The sequence below is a fragment of the Gopherus evgoodei genome, unplaced genomic scaffold (genome assembly GCF_007399415.2).
Source record: "Gopherus evgoodei ecotype Sinaloan lineage unplaced genomic scaffold, rGopEvg1_v1.p scaffold_134_arrow_ctg1, whole genome shotgun sequence".
In the NCBI taxonomy this organism is placed as follows: Eukaryota; Metazoa; Chordata; order Testudines; family Testudinidae; genus Gopherus; species Gopherus evgoodei.
Genome location: NW_022059797.1, coordinates 71,139 through 88,315, shown reverse-complemented (window position 1 = coordinate 88,315; position 17,177 = coordinate 71,139). Strand labels below are relative to the sequence as shown.

Here is a 17,177-nt window from a genome sequence, read left to right as displayed (position 1 = left end):
TTTTACTGCTGTGATCTGGTCACCCTATATATGCCAGGTTTCAGAGTAGCAGCCGTGTTAGTCTGTATCTGCAAAAAGAACAGGAGTACTTGTGGCACCTTAGAGACTAACAAATTTATTTCAACAGAAGCTTTCATGGGCTACAGCCCACTTCTACGGATGAACAGAATGGAATACTTCTTTTGCCTATGTGTGCCGTTTCTCTCCCACCCCACACACCAAACCTTCTTCTTTGGCCCACACCTGTTTCGACAGGGTGGCGCTGAGGAAGGAGGGTTTGTTTCTGCGAGGTGGGCGGTGCTGGGGGGAACGAGGGGGCATAAAATAAACATTACTGAAGAAAATCAGTTGTACAACTATCGAAACAAATTATTTTCCTAATATGAAAGTGAAAATCTATAATTAACATTCTTTTAGAATGTGGTGACCTCTATCAATATGGGTAAGAGATCAAGAGATATTGGTAGAAAGTACCCAAGTGGGAGTAAGAAAAGAGCCATATACAATATGATGTAATGCATGCAATATATAATTGTGTTGTTATGTATACAGTCATGAAAAGTAAATAATACATGCAAATAATACATGGAAGAAATGAAAGGTGTTTTTGTTTTTTTAAGTCATCCCTACCGGGGCCCTGTCAAAACAGTTTGAATTGGGCCCCGCACTTGCTAAAGCCGGCCCTGGGGGCAGTGTGCGCTCCGCTGCCATTTTACTGCTTGGCAACGTGGTGAGCAGCGTGAAGGACCCGGACAAACCCATCGTGCAGCAGGAAATGATCCACTGCTTGCTCCCGCTGCTGCTGCACCTTGAAGACCAGAATGAGAGTGTGACACTGCTAAGTGCCACGGTCATTATTTCCTTAAGCGCAAAGAGCCAGAATCCCTGGGACCCCACTCCATTAATGGCCAGAGCCTCTTGCCCAAGTAGAGCCTTCTCCTATCTGCTTCACTCCATGCTGGAGCCTAGTGCCTCCCCCATTCTCACAGCACACAGCACAATTGGGAAGAAAAGCCTTCTTCTGGGAAAGAGCTTTGACCCTGTCCGGCAAAAAGAGGCCTCAGGCCTTTGTGCTGCTGCATCCAAAGGCTCACAACAAAGGCAGCAAAAGAAAAGGGAGCATAGATCTGTAAGTGGCCTTCGGGTCAGGGAGCTGATATCTGCCCACGGCCTTCTGGAAACGGGGTGCAGCTGCCCTGACTTCTTCCCTGGAGCTCCTGAGAGACCATCTCCAGGTCCCAGGTTCCCAGCATTCACTGGACGTTGCCATATTTCGTTGGGCCAATTGGGATGTGGAGGGAAGCCTGATATGGGGCCCCTCTGGTCCGACTCTTTGGAATCCCAAAGCTGACTCATGCTCTCATGCAGTCTCTTTGCACAGAAGGACTCAGCTGTGGAGATCTCTTATGGCTCTCTCCAATCAATTCTCAGTTCCCTCTCCTGAGCACAGTCCTGTGTACAACAAATGACAGGAATCTCCACTAGCAGGAAAAGCAATAGAACAAGGGACGGGGAAGGTTCCATGTCCCCCAGACTGTCCCTCTCTCAGTGAGAACCCTCTTGGTCTCACCTTCTCTTGCAGAGATGCAAACTGACGCTCTTCCGCTGCACAGTGTTTCTCAGGTGGGCTCATTTTAAGATGCTGTTCCGCAGTATGGCTTGGGATGGCTTCTCACAGCTCCTGAAGTGAGCCTGGAAGTGCTTGGTAGGTCAATTCCCTTTGCCTTGAGAGTGGTGAATGGGGACTTTAGGGAGACCTTTCTAACCCCACACCCTAAGTACCAAGGGGAATTTCTGCTTCCCTCTTGTTAGCCCCTGAAATTAGCCTCTGCAAGGGATTGCTTCTTTCTGGCCATTTTTTTTTAGTTGTTTTCCAATCTGACCTTCCCCCCTCCCTAAACCTGCCTCAGTGCTGCCTCTATGTCTTGCCTGTGGGGACTCTGCTCCATCAGCCTGTTGGGTCAGCACATCGGCTGTGTACCCCGCTGCTGCTGTCTGTGGCCCCTGCTGCACTGCAGGCGATGTGGAGTTAGAAACGCTGTGACTTCTGTGCTCCCTCTGCAGCTGGCCGATCCAAGCCTGAGAGGGTCCGGTTCTTTTCCAACCTGGACCTGACCCCTGTAGCCAGGTGCCATCAGCTTCTGTCGGGTGGCAGGACTCTATTCCAGGCTCTCTGCTGGTTCATTTCTGCAGGAGTTACAATCCCTTCACATTTTTGAAATTTTGTCCCCTCAACTGTCAGACCTGCAAACACTTGTCTGTTAAAATGAAAGCTGAGGCTCTGGAGAACAGAAGTAGTAACTCCAGAGAGGTGCTGCTGTGGCGCATAGGCTCAGACTGGCTGTTGCTATGCCCTGGCTCTATGCTTTGGCTTCCCTGGACTAGTCCCTCTCGGAAGAACATGTCATTTGTATATTGTGCGTTTCTTCCTTCTTAGATGCAGATCAACAAGAGTCACATCCCCAAATTCCTGTTCCAGGCCTTAGAGTACCTGGAAAGCTCACAGACAACAATCAGACAGTCTGCAGCCCTCTTCATTGGTAAGCAGAGTAACTTCACTTGAGCTTTTTTGACCTGCTTTCTTCAAAGCCCTTTTCAAGACTGCTGCTCTCTTCCCTCCGACAGCCCCAGAATCCTGAAAGTGTGTGCGCGCGCGCAGGGAGCAACTTAGCTGTATCGACCGCACCAACATCCCCTGCCCACAAGTCCTCTTTGGCTGCGCCCTGAGGACACCAGCATGATGTGAATTCAATCTCCTTTGGAAATCAGTCTCTGAGTGACTTCTGGGCTTCTGATGCTTTATCTAATGTGCTTTGTGAATAGATGTAAGGAATGTATTTAATTTCCCAAGGGCTGTCTTGGGGGGATGGCTGCAGTTTTCAGCGAAGGATTTGAAAAGTAATGAGATTCATTGTATATCTAGGAAATACTATCTGTCATTACTGTGACTTGTCAGAACGTCTCTAAAGGAAGGCCTGACAGAATTGAAAAGGACTGTTTTTGTTGTTAAAGGTGATGATGATGATGATGACGATTACCCTCTGTAGGGAAGGATTCATCATCTGCTTTCCCTGTAATGGAGTGATTGCAAGGGAACTTCACTCAGAGATTGGTTATCAGCTCATAGGAAATCCCATGAGTGCAGATGGGAAACACTTCTTCCTGTGACCTCTTAAAGAATGAAGGCACCCCATGGTACATCCTCAGTAGACATTACAAATGGTTGCAGAAGCTTGGAAATCTTGTGTCGGGTTCTGCATTTGACTAGGGAACTGGGACTGACACAGAAGACCACTTTGTCCTGCTATGGTACGTATAACAGACATCAATTTTTTGGTGTCCCTAGCCTCTGTTGGTCAGAAGCTGGGAATGAGTGACAGGGGATTGATCACTAGATTACCTGTTTGTTCATTTCCTCTGGGGCACCTGCCATTGTCTGCTGTCGGAAGACAGGATCCTGGGCTAGATGGACCTTTGGTCTGACCCAGTATGGCTGTTCTTATGTTTGGAACCGGGGCTGAACAACGGAGGTGGATATTGGCAGAGGACACAAAATTATGTAGGTCAGTGAGGCGTAGAGAGAACTTTGAAGAAGTTGAAAGGGATCTAATAAAGCCATGTGACTGGGCAGCACAATGGCAGATGAAAACCAGAGCTGACAAAGGCAGGGCCATACGCTTGGAAAGCAGTGAGGTGGACGATTCCTACATATCGCTGGTGTCAGACACCAAAGCACGGAGGGTTGGGCCAAGTGGCTGGAGCGGTGGTGGTGGGGCCTAGTGGTCAGGGTGGTGGAGGTCGAGCTGAGGGGAGCCAAGGGTTGGAGCCGGAGTCAGGAGTCAAGAGCAGGAATGGAACAGGCTAGGAGGAGGGCCAGGGTGGGATTAACGATTCCCGGCCAATGGGAGCCGCAGAGGGGCAGAGCCTACATGTAAGAGCAGCAGCCAGGACAGCGGTTTCCAGTGCAGTGCTAGTCATGGCAATGCAGCTGTGGGGAAGAGGCAGTGGTTTCCCCAGGAATTGAAATAAGGGGGGGTGTTCAAATTTACGGGGGGGGGTGTCAGGACCAATGAGATAAATAAAAGAGATATGATGAATAAAGTAAAGGTTTTGTTAGGATTATGCAAATTTAACATAAGAATAATGCAAGTTACACCACAACACATAACAGGTCTAGATTTCTAAAAACATTTACATTAAAAAGAAAAGTATTTAATTTAAATTGACTTTTGAAAAGTAAGCCATCATGGGCTAAGAGGGCAGTCCTCTCATGGATCAGTAACTGGTTAAAAGATGGGAAACAAAGGGTAGGAATAAATTATAGGTGTTCAGAATGGAGAGAGATAAATAGTGGTATCCTTGAGGGGTCAGTACTGGGACCAGTACTGTTCAACATATTCATCTGGAAAAATGGGTAAACAGTGAGGTGGCAAAATTTGCACATGATACAGAACTATTCAAGACAGTTAAGTCCCAGGCAGACTGCGAAGAGCTACAAAGTGATCTCACAAAACTGGGTGACTGGGCAACAAAATGGCAAATGAAATTCAATGTTGATAAATGCAAAGTAATGCGCATTGGAAAGCAATCTCAACTATACATACAAAATGATGGCATCTGAATTAGCTGTTAACACTCATGAAAGACATCTTGGAGTCATTGTGGATAGTTCTCTGAGAACATCCACTCAATGTGCAACAGCAGTCACAAAAGCAAACAATGTTGGGAATCATTAAGAAAGGGATAGATAATAAGACAGAAAATATCACATTGCCTCTATATAAATCCATGGTACGCCCACACCTTGAATAGTGTGTGCAGATCTGGTCACCCATCCTAAAAAATACATATTGGAATGGAAAAGGTACAGAGATGGGCAACTAAAATGATCATGGGTATGAAACAGGAGGTAAGATTAAAATGACTGGGAATTTTCAGCTTAGAAAAGAGATGACTAATGGGGATATGATAGAGGTCTACAAAATCTTGACTGGTGCGAAGACAGTGAATAAGGAAATTTTATTTAATCCTTCACATAACACAAGAACTAGCAGTCACCCAATGAAATAAATAGGCAGCAGGTTTTTTAAAAACAAAAGGAAGTACTTCTTCACACAATATAAAGTCAACCCAGGGAACTCTTTGCCAGAGGATGCTGTGAAGACCAAAACTATAACAGGATTAGAAAAAGAACTAGATAAATTCCTGGAGAATAGGTCCATCTGTGGCTATTAGCCAAGATGGGGACAGATGCAACACCATGCTCTGAGTGTCCCTAGCCTGTTTGCCAGAAGCTGGGAATGGGCAACAGGGGATGGTCACTTGATGATTACCTGTTCTGTTCATTCCCTCTGGGACACCTGGCCTTGACCACTGTTGTAAGACAGGGTACTGGGCTATATGGACCATTGGTCTGACCCAGTATAACCATTCATATGTAAAATTAATTATAATAATAAAAATATTTACTACAGAAACTGCCCAACATAATGACCTCCCAAGATAGCAACAATGTGAGATAACAACCTTGGCAAATAATGCATTTTAAAAATCTTGGCCTACTAGGAAACATATTTAGATAAGTTTCCATTCCCAGTCACAAATCTAGCATTCTGGAGCAAAGTGACTAAAATATAGTCCAACAAACAAATGTTTATTTAACTTTTCCCTCCCCCGCACCCCACTCACCGGTGTTGTCCTTGATCAGTGGAGAGTAAACTCAGAGTTCAGAGGTGCTTTCACGTGAGTACACCTTCCAGGTGGGGGACAAGAAGGCACCTAGCTCGTTCCTCCAGCTGCTCACTGTTTGCTCTGGACACAGCTGTTTCTTGTGCCACCGTTCAATCCACCCCTCTGTTGCCAATGGTCCTGCGCAGTCACCTTCTGCTGCCACCTGCCCCTGTGACCTCTGCAAGTTGGTCTCTTGAGGTTCCACCAGCTCTCAGACATTTCAGCTGAGCTCTCATTGGGGGAACCTCGCTGCTAATGCAGTCTGGGCTGTCTCTTCCACAAAAATGCTGTCCCACAGGAACACTGGCCCCACAACAGGACTAAGCACTTAGACCTGATTGTCAGTGATTTCAGCTGCAGTGGTCACTTAACAGAACAAAAGACTCTCTCTCTATGGAGCCTAATCAGCTCTGTCTTTAAAGAGTGGAGAGGACAGATCCCCACTCTCTCTCTTGATGCCTTCAAATCATCACAGGCTAAGTACAGTTCTACTGCCCTTTACTCATACAATAAGAACAACATTTCATCTCCTACCCCAGCCCCCACATTCAAGTGGTTTGTAACCCAACCTTAGCCAAAATCTATCACTTGGACAACACAGCTCTGTTTCCTGGATACCTAGGTAGATTAGGTGTGAATGTAAATATAATCTGGCCCCACAGCCCCAGCTCATCACTAGCTGTCAGGGAGAGCTCATTTAGACTTTGCTTACAAATCATCATTTGATATTATTAGGTTGGCCAACATCACAAATGCACTGACATCAAAAAAAACAACAGCTGTATAAGGAAGCAAGGAAGCTAGTCTATGTTCATACTTCTCAAATCTAGTATACTTTTACAGATACACATATTTTATCCAACACTGTATAAGCTTTTAAGTGTGTATTAATGTTTCAGTTTAAATTCAGATTTCCAAACAGTCACTAAATTGGTATGTAACCAGCTCACAAAACTAGGGGGGGCGTTGGGGAAATTCAGTGGGGTGTACACCCCCTCGGGGGGGGTCTAGGGAAATCACTGGGAAGAGGAACAGCAGCGCATGGAGCCGCCTCACCCCTACCCCAGCCAGGCAGATTAAGTCCATGAATGGCTATTGGCCACGATGGGTAAGGAATGATGTCCCTAGACTCTGTTTGTTTGTCAGAGGGTGGAGGTGGATGGCAGGAGAGAGATCACTTGATCATTACCTGTTAGGTTCACTCCCTCTGGGACACCTGGCATTGGCCACTGTCGGTAGACAGGACACTGGGCTAGATGGACCTTTGGTCTGACCCAATACGGCCGTTCTTATGTTCTTATGTAATGAAGTTACTGCAGAGTCAGGACAACCCCACCTTTGGGCTCCATGTCTGACATCTCACCCCACTGCATAGAGCCCTACATTCACAGAGCTTCTCGCATGTGATTCCCTCAGACATCAGAGCCACAGGGTAGAGGAGGTTGCAGGAGGTTGGCTGCTCTCTTTAAGAAATGACAGCTCTCGGGGAAACTGCAAAGGAGCATTAGCTGACGCTCACTTCAATTAGTAGAGGACAGAGGGAGGAGTTCTCAGAGGGGATATACAACCCCCTTCTGGAGGGGTCACCCTGCCACGGAACGTCCCCTGATTAGTCAAATCCAGTCTCCAGGTGTGTAAAATGCTGGTTGCCCCTGCCAAATGTTAGTAAAAGTAGTAACAAAAGGGATGTACCTTTTGCATTATCTATAAGGTGGCCATCTTGGACTTGGGAAAAGAATGTGGTGACCTTTTGCCATGTGCTCTATTATTTTGGGTTGGGAAGCACACTCCCACACACGGATTGAATCCGTGTAGACAGGGTCTAACATCCAGGCAGCGATGACGCAAAGAGGGATAGGGAGGGGTTTTAGTTAGACCTACTCACCCGTTCCTGTGTCAAGTATCGAAGTCTGTCCCTGGCGTCCAATGTTAAGAGAGCAGCAGCCGTCCATCACTGTCCTTGCAAGAGAAGAGAGAGAACATCAACATTACCTCATGGGTGTAACTGTTTGTGAGACTGGAGCATTTCCAGGTTAATCTGCCCCTTCTCTGTCCTATCCTAGCCCTTTTCCCTGTAGTAAATAAAGTCTTGTTTGTGTGGTTACCACTACGTGGCCTTATTTTCTTGTGCTAAGGCAAGCTCTGATATAAGGGCTTTTCAAATGCCTGCTCTACACTACGAGTTTATCAGCGTTAAACCGAATTAACCCTGCACCCGTCCACACAACGAAGCCCTTTATTTCAATATAAAGGGCTCTTAATATCAATATCTGTATTCCTCCCCGATGAGGGGAGTAGCGCTGAAATCGGTATTGCCATTGCGAATTAGGGCTAGTGTGTCTGCAATTCGACGGTGTTGGCCTCCGGGAGCTATTCCACAGTGCATCATTGTAACTGCTCTGGATAGCAATCTCAACTCGGATGCATTGGCCACGTAGACAGGAAAAGCCCCGCGAACTTTTGAATTTCATTTCCTGTTTGCTCAGCATGGAGCGCTGATCAGCACAGGTGACCATGCAGTCCCAGAATCAAAAAAGAGCTCCAGCATGGACCGTACGGGAGATACTGAATCGGATCTCTGTATGGGGAGATGAATCTGTTCTAACTCACAGAGGGAGGGGCGACTGATGACTGTAGCTATCCCACAGTTCCCGCACTCTCCGAAAACCATTTAAATTCTTGGCTGAGCTCCCAAAGCCTGAAGGGTCAAACACATTGTTGCGGGTGGTTCAGGGTGTATGTCATCAGCCCCTCCCCGTGAAAGCAAAGGGAAAAAAAGTCCTTTCTCGCCTTTTTTCAATGTCACCTTATGTCTACTGGATGCTGTTGGGAGACGTGGTGCTGCAGCGCTACACAGCAGCATCCCCTTCCCTTCCCTTGCCTTGCGGATGGCAGACGGTACAGTAGGACTGGTATCCATCATCGTCGTCCCCTGACTGCTCCTGGCTGGCCTCGGTGAGGTCGGCCGGGGGTGCCTGGGCAAAAATGGGAATGACTCCAGGTCAGTCTCCTCTTTATGGCAGCTGGAGGCTGCCCTCCCCTCCCCACTTTGACCTCTGCTTGCAGAGGCAATCAAGTCAGTGTTGTTTCTTATTCCTGCATTCTTCATTACTTCATCACACAAATGGGGGATAATTGCCACGGTAGCCCAGGACGGGTGGCGTTGTTGCAGGGGCACCCCCTAGAATGGCATGCAGCTCATCATTTCTGCTGGATGTCTGGGGCTCTGAACCAGGGCGGCCGTTTGCCTCTCTGGTTCTTTAGCAGGCTTGCCTGATACTCTAGGCAGGACTCACTCTCCATTAGACAAAACTTAAAGAAGAGAATGACCTGGGGAGTCATTCCCCTTTTTGTCCAGGCGCCCCCGACTGACCTCACCGAGGAAGGCCAGAAGCACCCATGACAGCAGCAGACGGTACAGTATGACTGGTAACCATCATTGTCAACTTGCAAAGCAGCAGACGGTGCAGTAGGGCTGGTAACCGTCTTTGCTAACTTGCAAAGGCAAGGGGATGCTGCCGTGTAGCGCTGCAGTACCGCGTCTGTTAGCAACATCCGATAGACATACGGTGACAGTGAAAAAAGGCTAAATGGGCTCCATGGCTGCTACGCTATGGCGTCTGCCAGGGCAATCCAGGGAAAAGGGCACGAAATGATTGTCTGCCATTGCTTTCACAGAGGGAGGACTGACTGACAACATTTACCCATAACCATCTGCAACAAATTTTTGGCCCCATCAGGCACTAGGATCTCAACCCAGAATTCCAATGGGCGGGGGAGACTGTGGGAACTATGTGATAGCTACCACAGTGCAATGCTCCCGAAGTCGACGCTAGCCTCGGTACATGGACGCACACTGCCGAATTAATCTGCTTAGTATGGCCACGTGCACTCGACTTTATACAATCTGTTTCCAAAAATCGGTTTCTATAAAATCGGAATAATCCCGTAGTGTAGACATACCCAAAGGTGACCATGTGGGAAGAGTTTACTGTAAGATTCCCTGCATCTTCTGAATGGGGTTTGGGTTCTGCCCTCTTTAAAGGAAGGAAAAATCCTTACAGGTGATCCTACAGGCTGAAACCCACTGTGATTACAGATTAATCTGTGCTATTCACCATGATGTTTGTGAGGCTGAGGGAACTGGGATTGTTTAGTCTGCAGAAGAGAAGAATGAGGGGGGATTTGATAGCTGCTTTCAACTACCTGAAAGGGGGTTCCAAAGAGGACGGATCTAGACTGTTCTCAGTGGTACCAGATGACAGAACAAGGAATAATGGTCTCAAGTTGCAGTGGGGTTTAGGTTGGATGTTAGGAAAAACTTTTTCACTCAGAGTGGTGAAGCACTGGAATGGGTTACCTAGGGAGGTGGTGGAATCTCCTTCTTTAGAGGCTTTTAAGGTCAGGTTTGACAAAGCCCTGGCTGGGATGATTTAGTTGGGAATTGGTCCTGCTTTGAGCAGGGGGTTGGACTAGGTGACCTCCTGAGGTCCCTTCCAACCCTGATATTCTATGATTCTATGACCCTGTGTATCATAGGGAAGCAGCCCGTGGGGCATTATAGATCCTCTGATTTAAAATGGACACTTGTGGTGTACAGACCAAGGAGAACAACTTTTCAAATCCAACGTGCACCGAGATTGTATGGACACTGAACGTATTGAGTGCAATGATTTTATCTTTAATCTGTTCATTAAACAAAGCCAAAGGAGCAGAGTTTGGAGGCTAGGAACTGACCTCCCCAGGATCATTCCTCTCCTAGTAATTCCCATTACAAATCTCCTGTCAAGGAAGTCTTCCTGGGAGGGTTTAAAAGTGTCTTGTGGGTTTAGTCCCAGGAGAGGGGTCAGTTCTGTGTTGTAATAACGTACCTGAAGGTTTTCCCAGCATGGCAGAGTCTAGAGTGTCTGTCTGCAGGGACAGAGCCTGGGGGGAATCGGGTGTGAAATGGACTAACACTAATTCAGAAATGTCCCCAACTGCCTTTCTCGTCTTGATAGGCTGCAGAATAACAGCCACATTGCATCATCCTAAGGCAGGGTTCTCAATCTTTTTCTTTCTGAGGCCCCCCAACATGCTATAAAAACTCCCCGGACCACTTGTGTCCAAATTAGGGATAGCCACGAGGGGGTTGGAGGTGTGGGCTTCAGAAGAAAGTCTGGGTGCGGAAAGAGTGCGGGCTCTGGGACGGAGTTTGGGTGCTGGGTGCAGGCTCTGGGGTGGGATGGTGGTTGGGGTGCAGGAGGCGGTGCGGGGGGGTGCTGGGTGCAGGCTTTAGGCTGGGATGGTGGTTGGAGTGCAGGAGGGGGTGTGGGAGGGGGTTTGGGGGCTGGGGATGAAAAGGGTTTGGGTGCTGGAAACAGGGTCTGGGATGAGATGGGGTGCAGGAGGGAGTTTGGAGCGCTGTGTGAGAGAGGGGGTTTCGGTGCTGTGTGCAGGCTCTGGGCTGGGACAGGACGTTGAGGTGCAGGAGGGGTGCAGGGTGTGGGGCTGGGCCAGGGATGAAGAGTTTGGGGTGCAGCAGCCATGCTGGGTGGGGGCAGTGGGCAAGAGGGGAGGATTCCCACAGGGACAAGACACTCACCCAAGCCCCACCAGGCTTCTGCTCAGGAGGTCCAGCCAGGATAAGCCCCTCTCCCCCCTCATATTCGACTCAGAGTCACCTGCCGGGGGTGGGAGAGGGTGTTATATCCTTGGGGGCAGCCGGTTTAGGAAGAAATCACTTGAGGCCAGAGAGCAGACAGCCAACAAAACTACGCTTTCAGATATTTTGGGGGACTGTCAGGTTTAATGTTCAATGTCACAGTGATTCCCTTCATACTTCCCAAATCATCTCCAAAAACAGCAGCATCTTTCCTTAGTACAGAGGTTAGACTGGTTTCTTCTTTAGTCATCCTGTGCACTTCTGCCCAGTTCAGCGGAATCTTCCCAAGCCAAGACCTACCCATTAAGGCTGGGTAGTTACCTCTCACCACAAACAGTGGCAATTTAGCAGCCTGTCCATTGAGCTCCACATTAACATCAATAGTGCCCAACATGGGCACAGCTTCTCCCGTATACGTCTTCAGAACAGTTTTTGTTGCCTTAAGCGGAAGATGCTGTTGCTTTTTTTTATACACAGTCTCGGAGACCAGCGAGATGGCTGCACCGGTGTCCAGTTCCATGCGTATAGGTTTGCCATCCAACAACGGGGTTACCCAGTATTTATGTGAGCCCACTGCCAAAGACAAAACATGCAGTGGCACTTCCTCTTGCGAGAAGGTGTCACCTTGATCATCCTGGGTCTGCTCTAGGGTATGCAGGGCTACTCTTTTTGTCGGCCAGACCACAGGCCTCTTTTTCTTTTGTTTACAGGCACATTCAATGTGTCCCTTTTTGCCAGTGTCGACACACCAGGTCCTTACACCGGCATTCTGATGCCTGGTGACCCGGCTTACCACAGCGGTAACATTCCTGACTCTGCACAGTTCTGTGGGTAGGTTCTTGTGACACTTTTTGCACCCTAGGGGATGCACCGATGTATTGCGCCTCCCTTGTAGCCAGTTCCATGGAGACAGCAATATCAACAGCCTTCTGTAATGTAAGCTGAGCCTCTGTCAGCAGGCACTTCCGTATAGCCGCACTGGACAGGCCACACACTAACCTGTCACGCAGGGCCTCATTTAACATCTCCTTAAATTCACAGTGTTCTGCTAGCTTTTTTAAATTGCTACAAATTGTACAACTGTTTCATCTTCTTTTTGGTCTCTTTTGTGGAACCGATATCTTTCAGCAATTACCAGTGGTTTAGGGGAAAAATGGGACCCCAGGATTTCCACAATGTCACTGTAAGATTTAGTCTCAGGCTTAACAGGGTTCTACGCAGCTTAACAGTAAGCTGCGTAGCAGGGAGTAGGTTTTAGCCCCTACAACACTTAAGAATATTGGCACCTTTTTCGCTTCTGTAATGTCATTTGCAATAACAAAAAGCTCAAAACGCTCAGTATACACAGGCCACTGCATTATATTCTCATCAAAAGGTTCCACTGGCCTGGTCAGAGTAGCCATGATTTCAGTTTCACTTTCACAGTCAGTTCAAACAAGCAGTTTTTTTGTTTCTTTGTTCTTTACCTTGACTTCTACTTCCTTCTGTTACTGGAGCAACACCGGAATCCCATCCGTCGTCACCACTTGTTATATCCTTGGGGGCAGCCGAGTTAGGAAGAAATCACTTGAGGCCAAAGAGCAGACAGCCAACAAAACTATCATTTATTTACAGACACAGAACTCGCCTAACCGGCCAAAGCTGGCTAGGCTATCCCCTAATAATCTAACTCAGTTGCCATAGGAACAAAAACCATGACAACCAAATACACAACAGTGGGGGAGGCTGCCATGTGCCTCCTCCCTCTGCAGGCACAGCAGCCGCCTCAGCTGGCCCCTGGCACCATTCCCTTGTAGCCTTCAGTGCCAGCAGCCGGCGAGGGAGCGCAGCACAGAGCTGCACGGGGCAGGCAGGCATGCTCGAGGGAGGCACGCGGGGGCAGCAGGCAGGGCCGGGGGAGAAACCCTGCCCTGAACATTAGTGCAACCGAGTCCCCCGGGACCCTGAATTTGCTGGAGCCCGGGCACCACAGGTCCATATAACTCACCGCCTCTGGCAAGGTTCATCTAGTCTAACCCCTGCCACGATGCAGGACTGTGTGTGTCTAACCCACCCAGCTTCTCTCTTCTGGATGGGGTCCCTTGACTGCAGCAGCTCCCCCGATGTCCTCGCTCTCCTCTTTCCCTTACATCCTTCCCTTCTCTGCCCAGTGGTTTGCTGCATCTCTGACCCTCTCTCTATATGCCCTGCCCCAGCAGCTAGTTACCCAGGCTACACTCCCATTGACATCCATGGGGGTAGCCTGGGCTGTGAAGGCTGCAGGTTTTGGCCCCTGGTCAATGCAGGCGCTATGGCTGCTCCACATCTATCTGGTGACTCCTGCAGCCCACCGCCAAACTGCGGGGCCATGTTCTGCAGGGTGGCCTCCCTGGCTGAGACTCTGGGAGCAGAGAACCCCTGGGTCAGAGCAGGAAAATGGCCCCAACAGAGCACTCTGTCAATGGCTCCCACAGACGTCCCCGTGACACCCGACTGTGCAGCCCGGGGGTTCTCTCGCAGGAGTTCTTCTGCTCCTTCATTCTCACTGCAGGCAAGAGTCTGGCAATGGGAATGGAGAGGGGGTGTCTGCAGACAGAGCCTTCCATGGCTTCCTGAATGGGAAACTGACAGGTCTTTTTTCCCGTGGTGGTGAAGGGCCTAGATTCAACCCCCACCCATGCCCATGCCGTCTCTGTGTGGCCATGGGTTTCCTTACCCATCACCGCAGGCTGTTCAGGAGGTGGAGGAGAACCTGGCCATGGAGGAGGCAACGTCTCTGGGTCTGAGCAGCACCTAAGCTGGGGGAGCCGGGCAGGAGTTCTGGTACGGGAGGTTTCACATGCGGTCCATAGAGCAGGAGAGGACAGAGCTGGGCCCACAGTCCTGAGGCAGCTCCTCAGTTAGTTCCTGTAAGACCCAAAGGAGAATGTCACATTCAAGCCCCACTCAACCCTGGGCACTTCCCAGAGAGGCTGCCCAGACACAGCCAGCAAGATCCTCTGGCAACACAGCTGGGCCCTGTCCTCCCGATTCCTTCCTCGCCTTCCAACTTGGCCCACGCCCAGCCTCTCGCAGCTGCCCCCTACCTTTTTACCCCCAGCCTTCCCTTACCCTCCAGTCCCACGATTCCCCACCTGCCCCCAGTGCTTACACTCAGAATTTCATCTTGGCTGCTGCCCAGTCCTCAGTCCCAGGAATCCCTGCTCTCTGCTGTCCCCTCCAGTGACACTGATCTGTTTCCCTGCCCAAGGGAGCCCCCTCCTTCTCTGAGGTCTCCTGCCCTCCCGCCAGGGCCGTCTCTCACTCACCGCTGTCTTCTCCGCCAGGGCCGCTTTGGAGCAGGGCCATTCCAGGCTCTCCAGCCTACCTTCTGGGCGGTTAAGCACATCGGAGCCGGGGGTGGAAGGGGGCGAGACGATACATCATAGAGTGTCATAGAGCTTAATGCCAGAAGGCACCGTTGGATCATCTCATCTGATCTCCTGAATGTTCCAGGCCATTAAATTTCACCCACCTACAGTCTGAGTCTCTCACTGTAGGTCATTTTCTCCAGCTCTCAGATCATTTGTCTGACTTTTCTGCACCCTCTCCAACTTAACACCATCCTTTTAAAACACAGACACCAGAACTGGCTGTCACCATTCCATACTCTCTCTATAGCATTGGTGAGAGAGAGTAAGATCCCCTCCCTGCTCCTACTCATTACGGTCCTATTTATGCATCAGGGCAAGGGGGACCTGGCTACGGAGGTGGAGAAGGATTTGGCTTTGCCCTCCTCATCCTCTTCCTCATCCAAATCGTCCTCTTCCGCTTTCTTCTCCATGACCACGTACTCCCCCTCCTCCACTTCCTCCTCCGTGGACAGGTCCCCCTCCTCCTCCTCCGTGGCCAGGTTCTCCTCCTCCTTTTCCTCCTTGTCCTCCTCTTTGGCCAGGTCCTCTTGCTCCTACTCCTCCATGGCGAGATCCACCTTCTCCTCTTCTTCTTCCCCCTGCATCAGCACATCCTTGTCCTCCTCCATTCCTGGGTCCTCCTAGTCAATAGCCAGATCCTCTACCTCCTCTTCCACTTCATTCTTCCCCCTGCACGGCCACATCCTCCTCCTCCTCTGCGACCAGGTACTCTTCCTTTTGCTCCTTTCTCTTGCCAGGTTCTCCTCCTCCTCTTCCTCCTCCTTGTCCTCCTCTCTGGCCAGGTCCTCCCCCTCTTCCACTTCCTCCTCCACTGCCAGGTCCTCCTCCTCCATATCCGGTTTCTCCTCCTTCTCGTTTTCCTCTCTGCCAAGGTCCTCTTGCTCCTACTCCTCCATGGCCAGGTCCATCTCCTTCTCTTCTTCTTCCCCCTGCATCAGCACATCCTCCTCCTTCACCTCTCTGGCCAGGTCCTCTTCCTTCTGCTCCTTCTCTGTGGACAACTCCTAATCCTCCTCCACTTCCTTTTCCTCCAGAGCCAGTACCTGCTCTTCCTTCTCCTGCATGGCCACATCCTCCTCCTCCTCCATTGACAGGTCCTCTCCCTCTTCCTCCATAGGCAGGTGCTCCTCTTCCTGCTCCATGGCCAGGTCCTTCTCTTCTTCCTTTTGCTTCATCATCAGGTGTTCCTCTACCGGGGCCATGTCCTTCCTTTACCACCTTCTTCCTCCTCCTTTACCTTCTTCTTCCTCCTCCTTTTCTGTGGTCAAGTCCTCTTCCTCTTCTATGGAGAGGTGCTCCTCCTCTTCTGCAGACACGTTCTCGTTCTCCTCCTACTCTTCTGCAGACACGTTCTTCTTCTTCCTCTTCTGCAGACACGTTCTCCTCCTCCTTCTCCTCTTCTGCAGACAGGTTCACCTCCTCCTCCTCCTCCTCTTCTGCAGACAGGTTCTCATCCTCCTCCTTCTCCTCTTCTACGGATATGTCCTCCTCCTCTTTTATGGTTAGGTCCTCCACCTCCTCCTCTTTTTCTGTGATCAGGACTTGCTCTTCCTGCTTCTCCTCCTCCTCTGTCTCTAGCTCTTCCTCCCCTTCTGTGGCTGAGTCTTCATCCTCCCCTGTCTTCTCCTCGGGAGCAAGGTCCTTCTCTGACTGGCCGGTGGGGTCTCTGCGTCAGAGCGTGACTCTTGCTGGGGATGGGGGAAGAGGAAAGACAGGGGTGTGAAGGGATAGGGAGAGAAGATTTAATGTTTCTGCCTCCCATGTAAGCACCCAAGGCAGAGAGATCCCCACACTGCCCCTCCCACAGACCCCTCAGCCCCAGGGCCCCATGGCAGAGAGATCCCCACCCTGCCCCTCCCACAGACCCCTCAGCCCCAGGGCCCCATGGCAGAGAGATCCCCACCCTGCCCCTCCCACAGACCCCTCAGCCCCAGGGCCCCATGGCAGAGAGATCCCCACCCTGCCCCTCCCACAGACCCCTCACAGCCCCAGGATTTCCCGTCTCCTCCTCGGAGCAGGCCTAGGATGACCAGACAGCAAATTTGAAAAATCGGGAAGGGGGTAGAGGTAACAAGAGCCTATATAAGAAAAAGACCCCAAAATCAGGACTGTCCCTATAAAACTGGGACATCTGATCATCCTAGGCTCCATAGGCTTTGCAGGTAGGGTCTTCCCCTAGGGTTGGGATCAGGATCAGGGTCCAGGGGAGGTTTGGCAGGTCAAGGGAGGGGTCTTGCCTGGGGGGGTTTGGAGAACAACAGTGAAGGCAAAGTTAGACACTTACCAGAATACCAGGGAGACAAGGCAGGTGAGGTGATACCTGTTACTGGACCAGCTTTTCAGCCACACAGGACTCTTCTTCCTGTCAGGGAAACGTGCTGACATGCTCAGAACGTCACATGTACATACAA

The 17,177-nt window shown here is 50.0% G+C and overlaps 1 protein-coding gene across 1 annotated transcript; it reads right to left on the bottom strand.

Moving 5' to 3' along the window:
* Positions 1-15,650: 15,650 nt before the first annotated feature.
* Positions 15,651-16,437, bottom strand: LOC115639839 (uncharacterized protein C53C9.2-like; the record flags this gene model as incomplete). Its single annotated transcript, XM_030542800.1, has 2 exons — positions 15,651-15,726; positions 16,190-16,437. Coding segments are annotated over 2 exons (324 nt in total), but the record flags the coding sequence as incomplete, so codon positions are not given.
* Between the last annotated feature and the right edge of the window lie 740 nt (positions 16,438-17,177).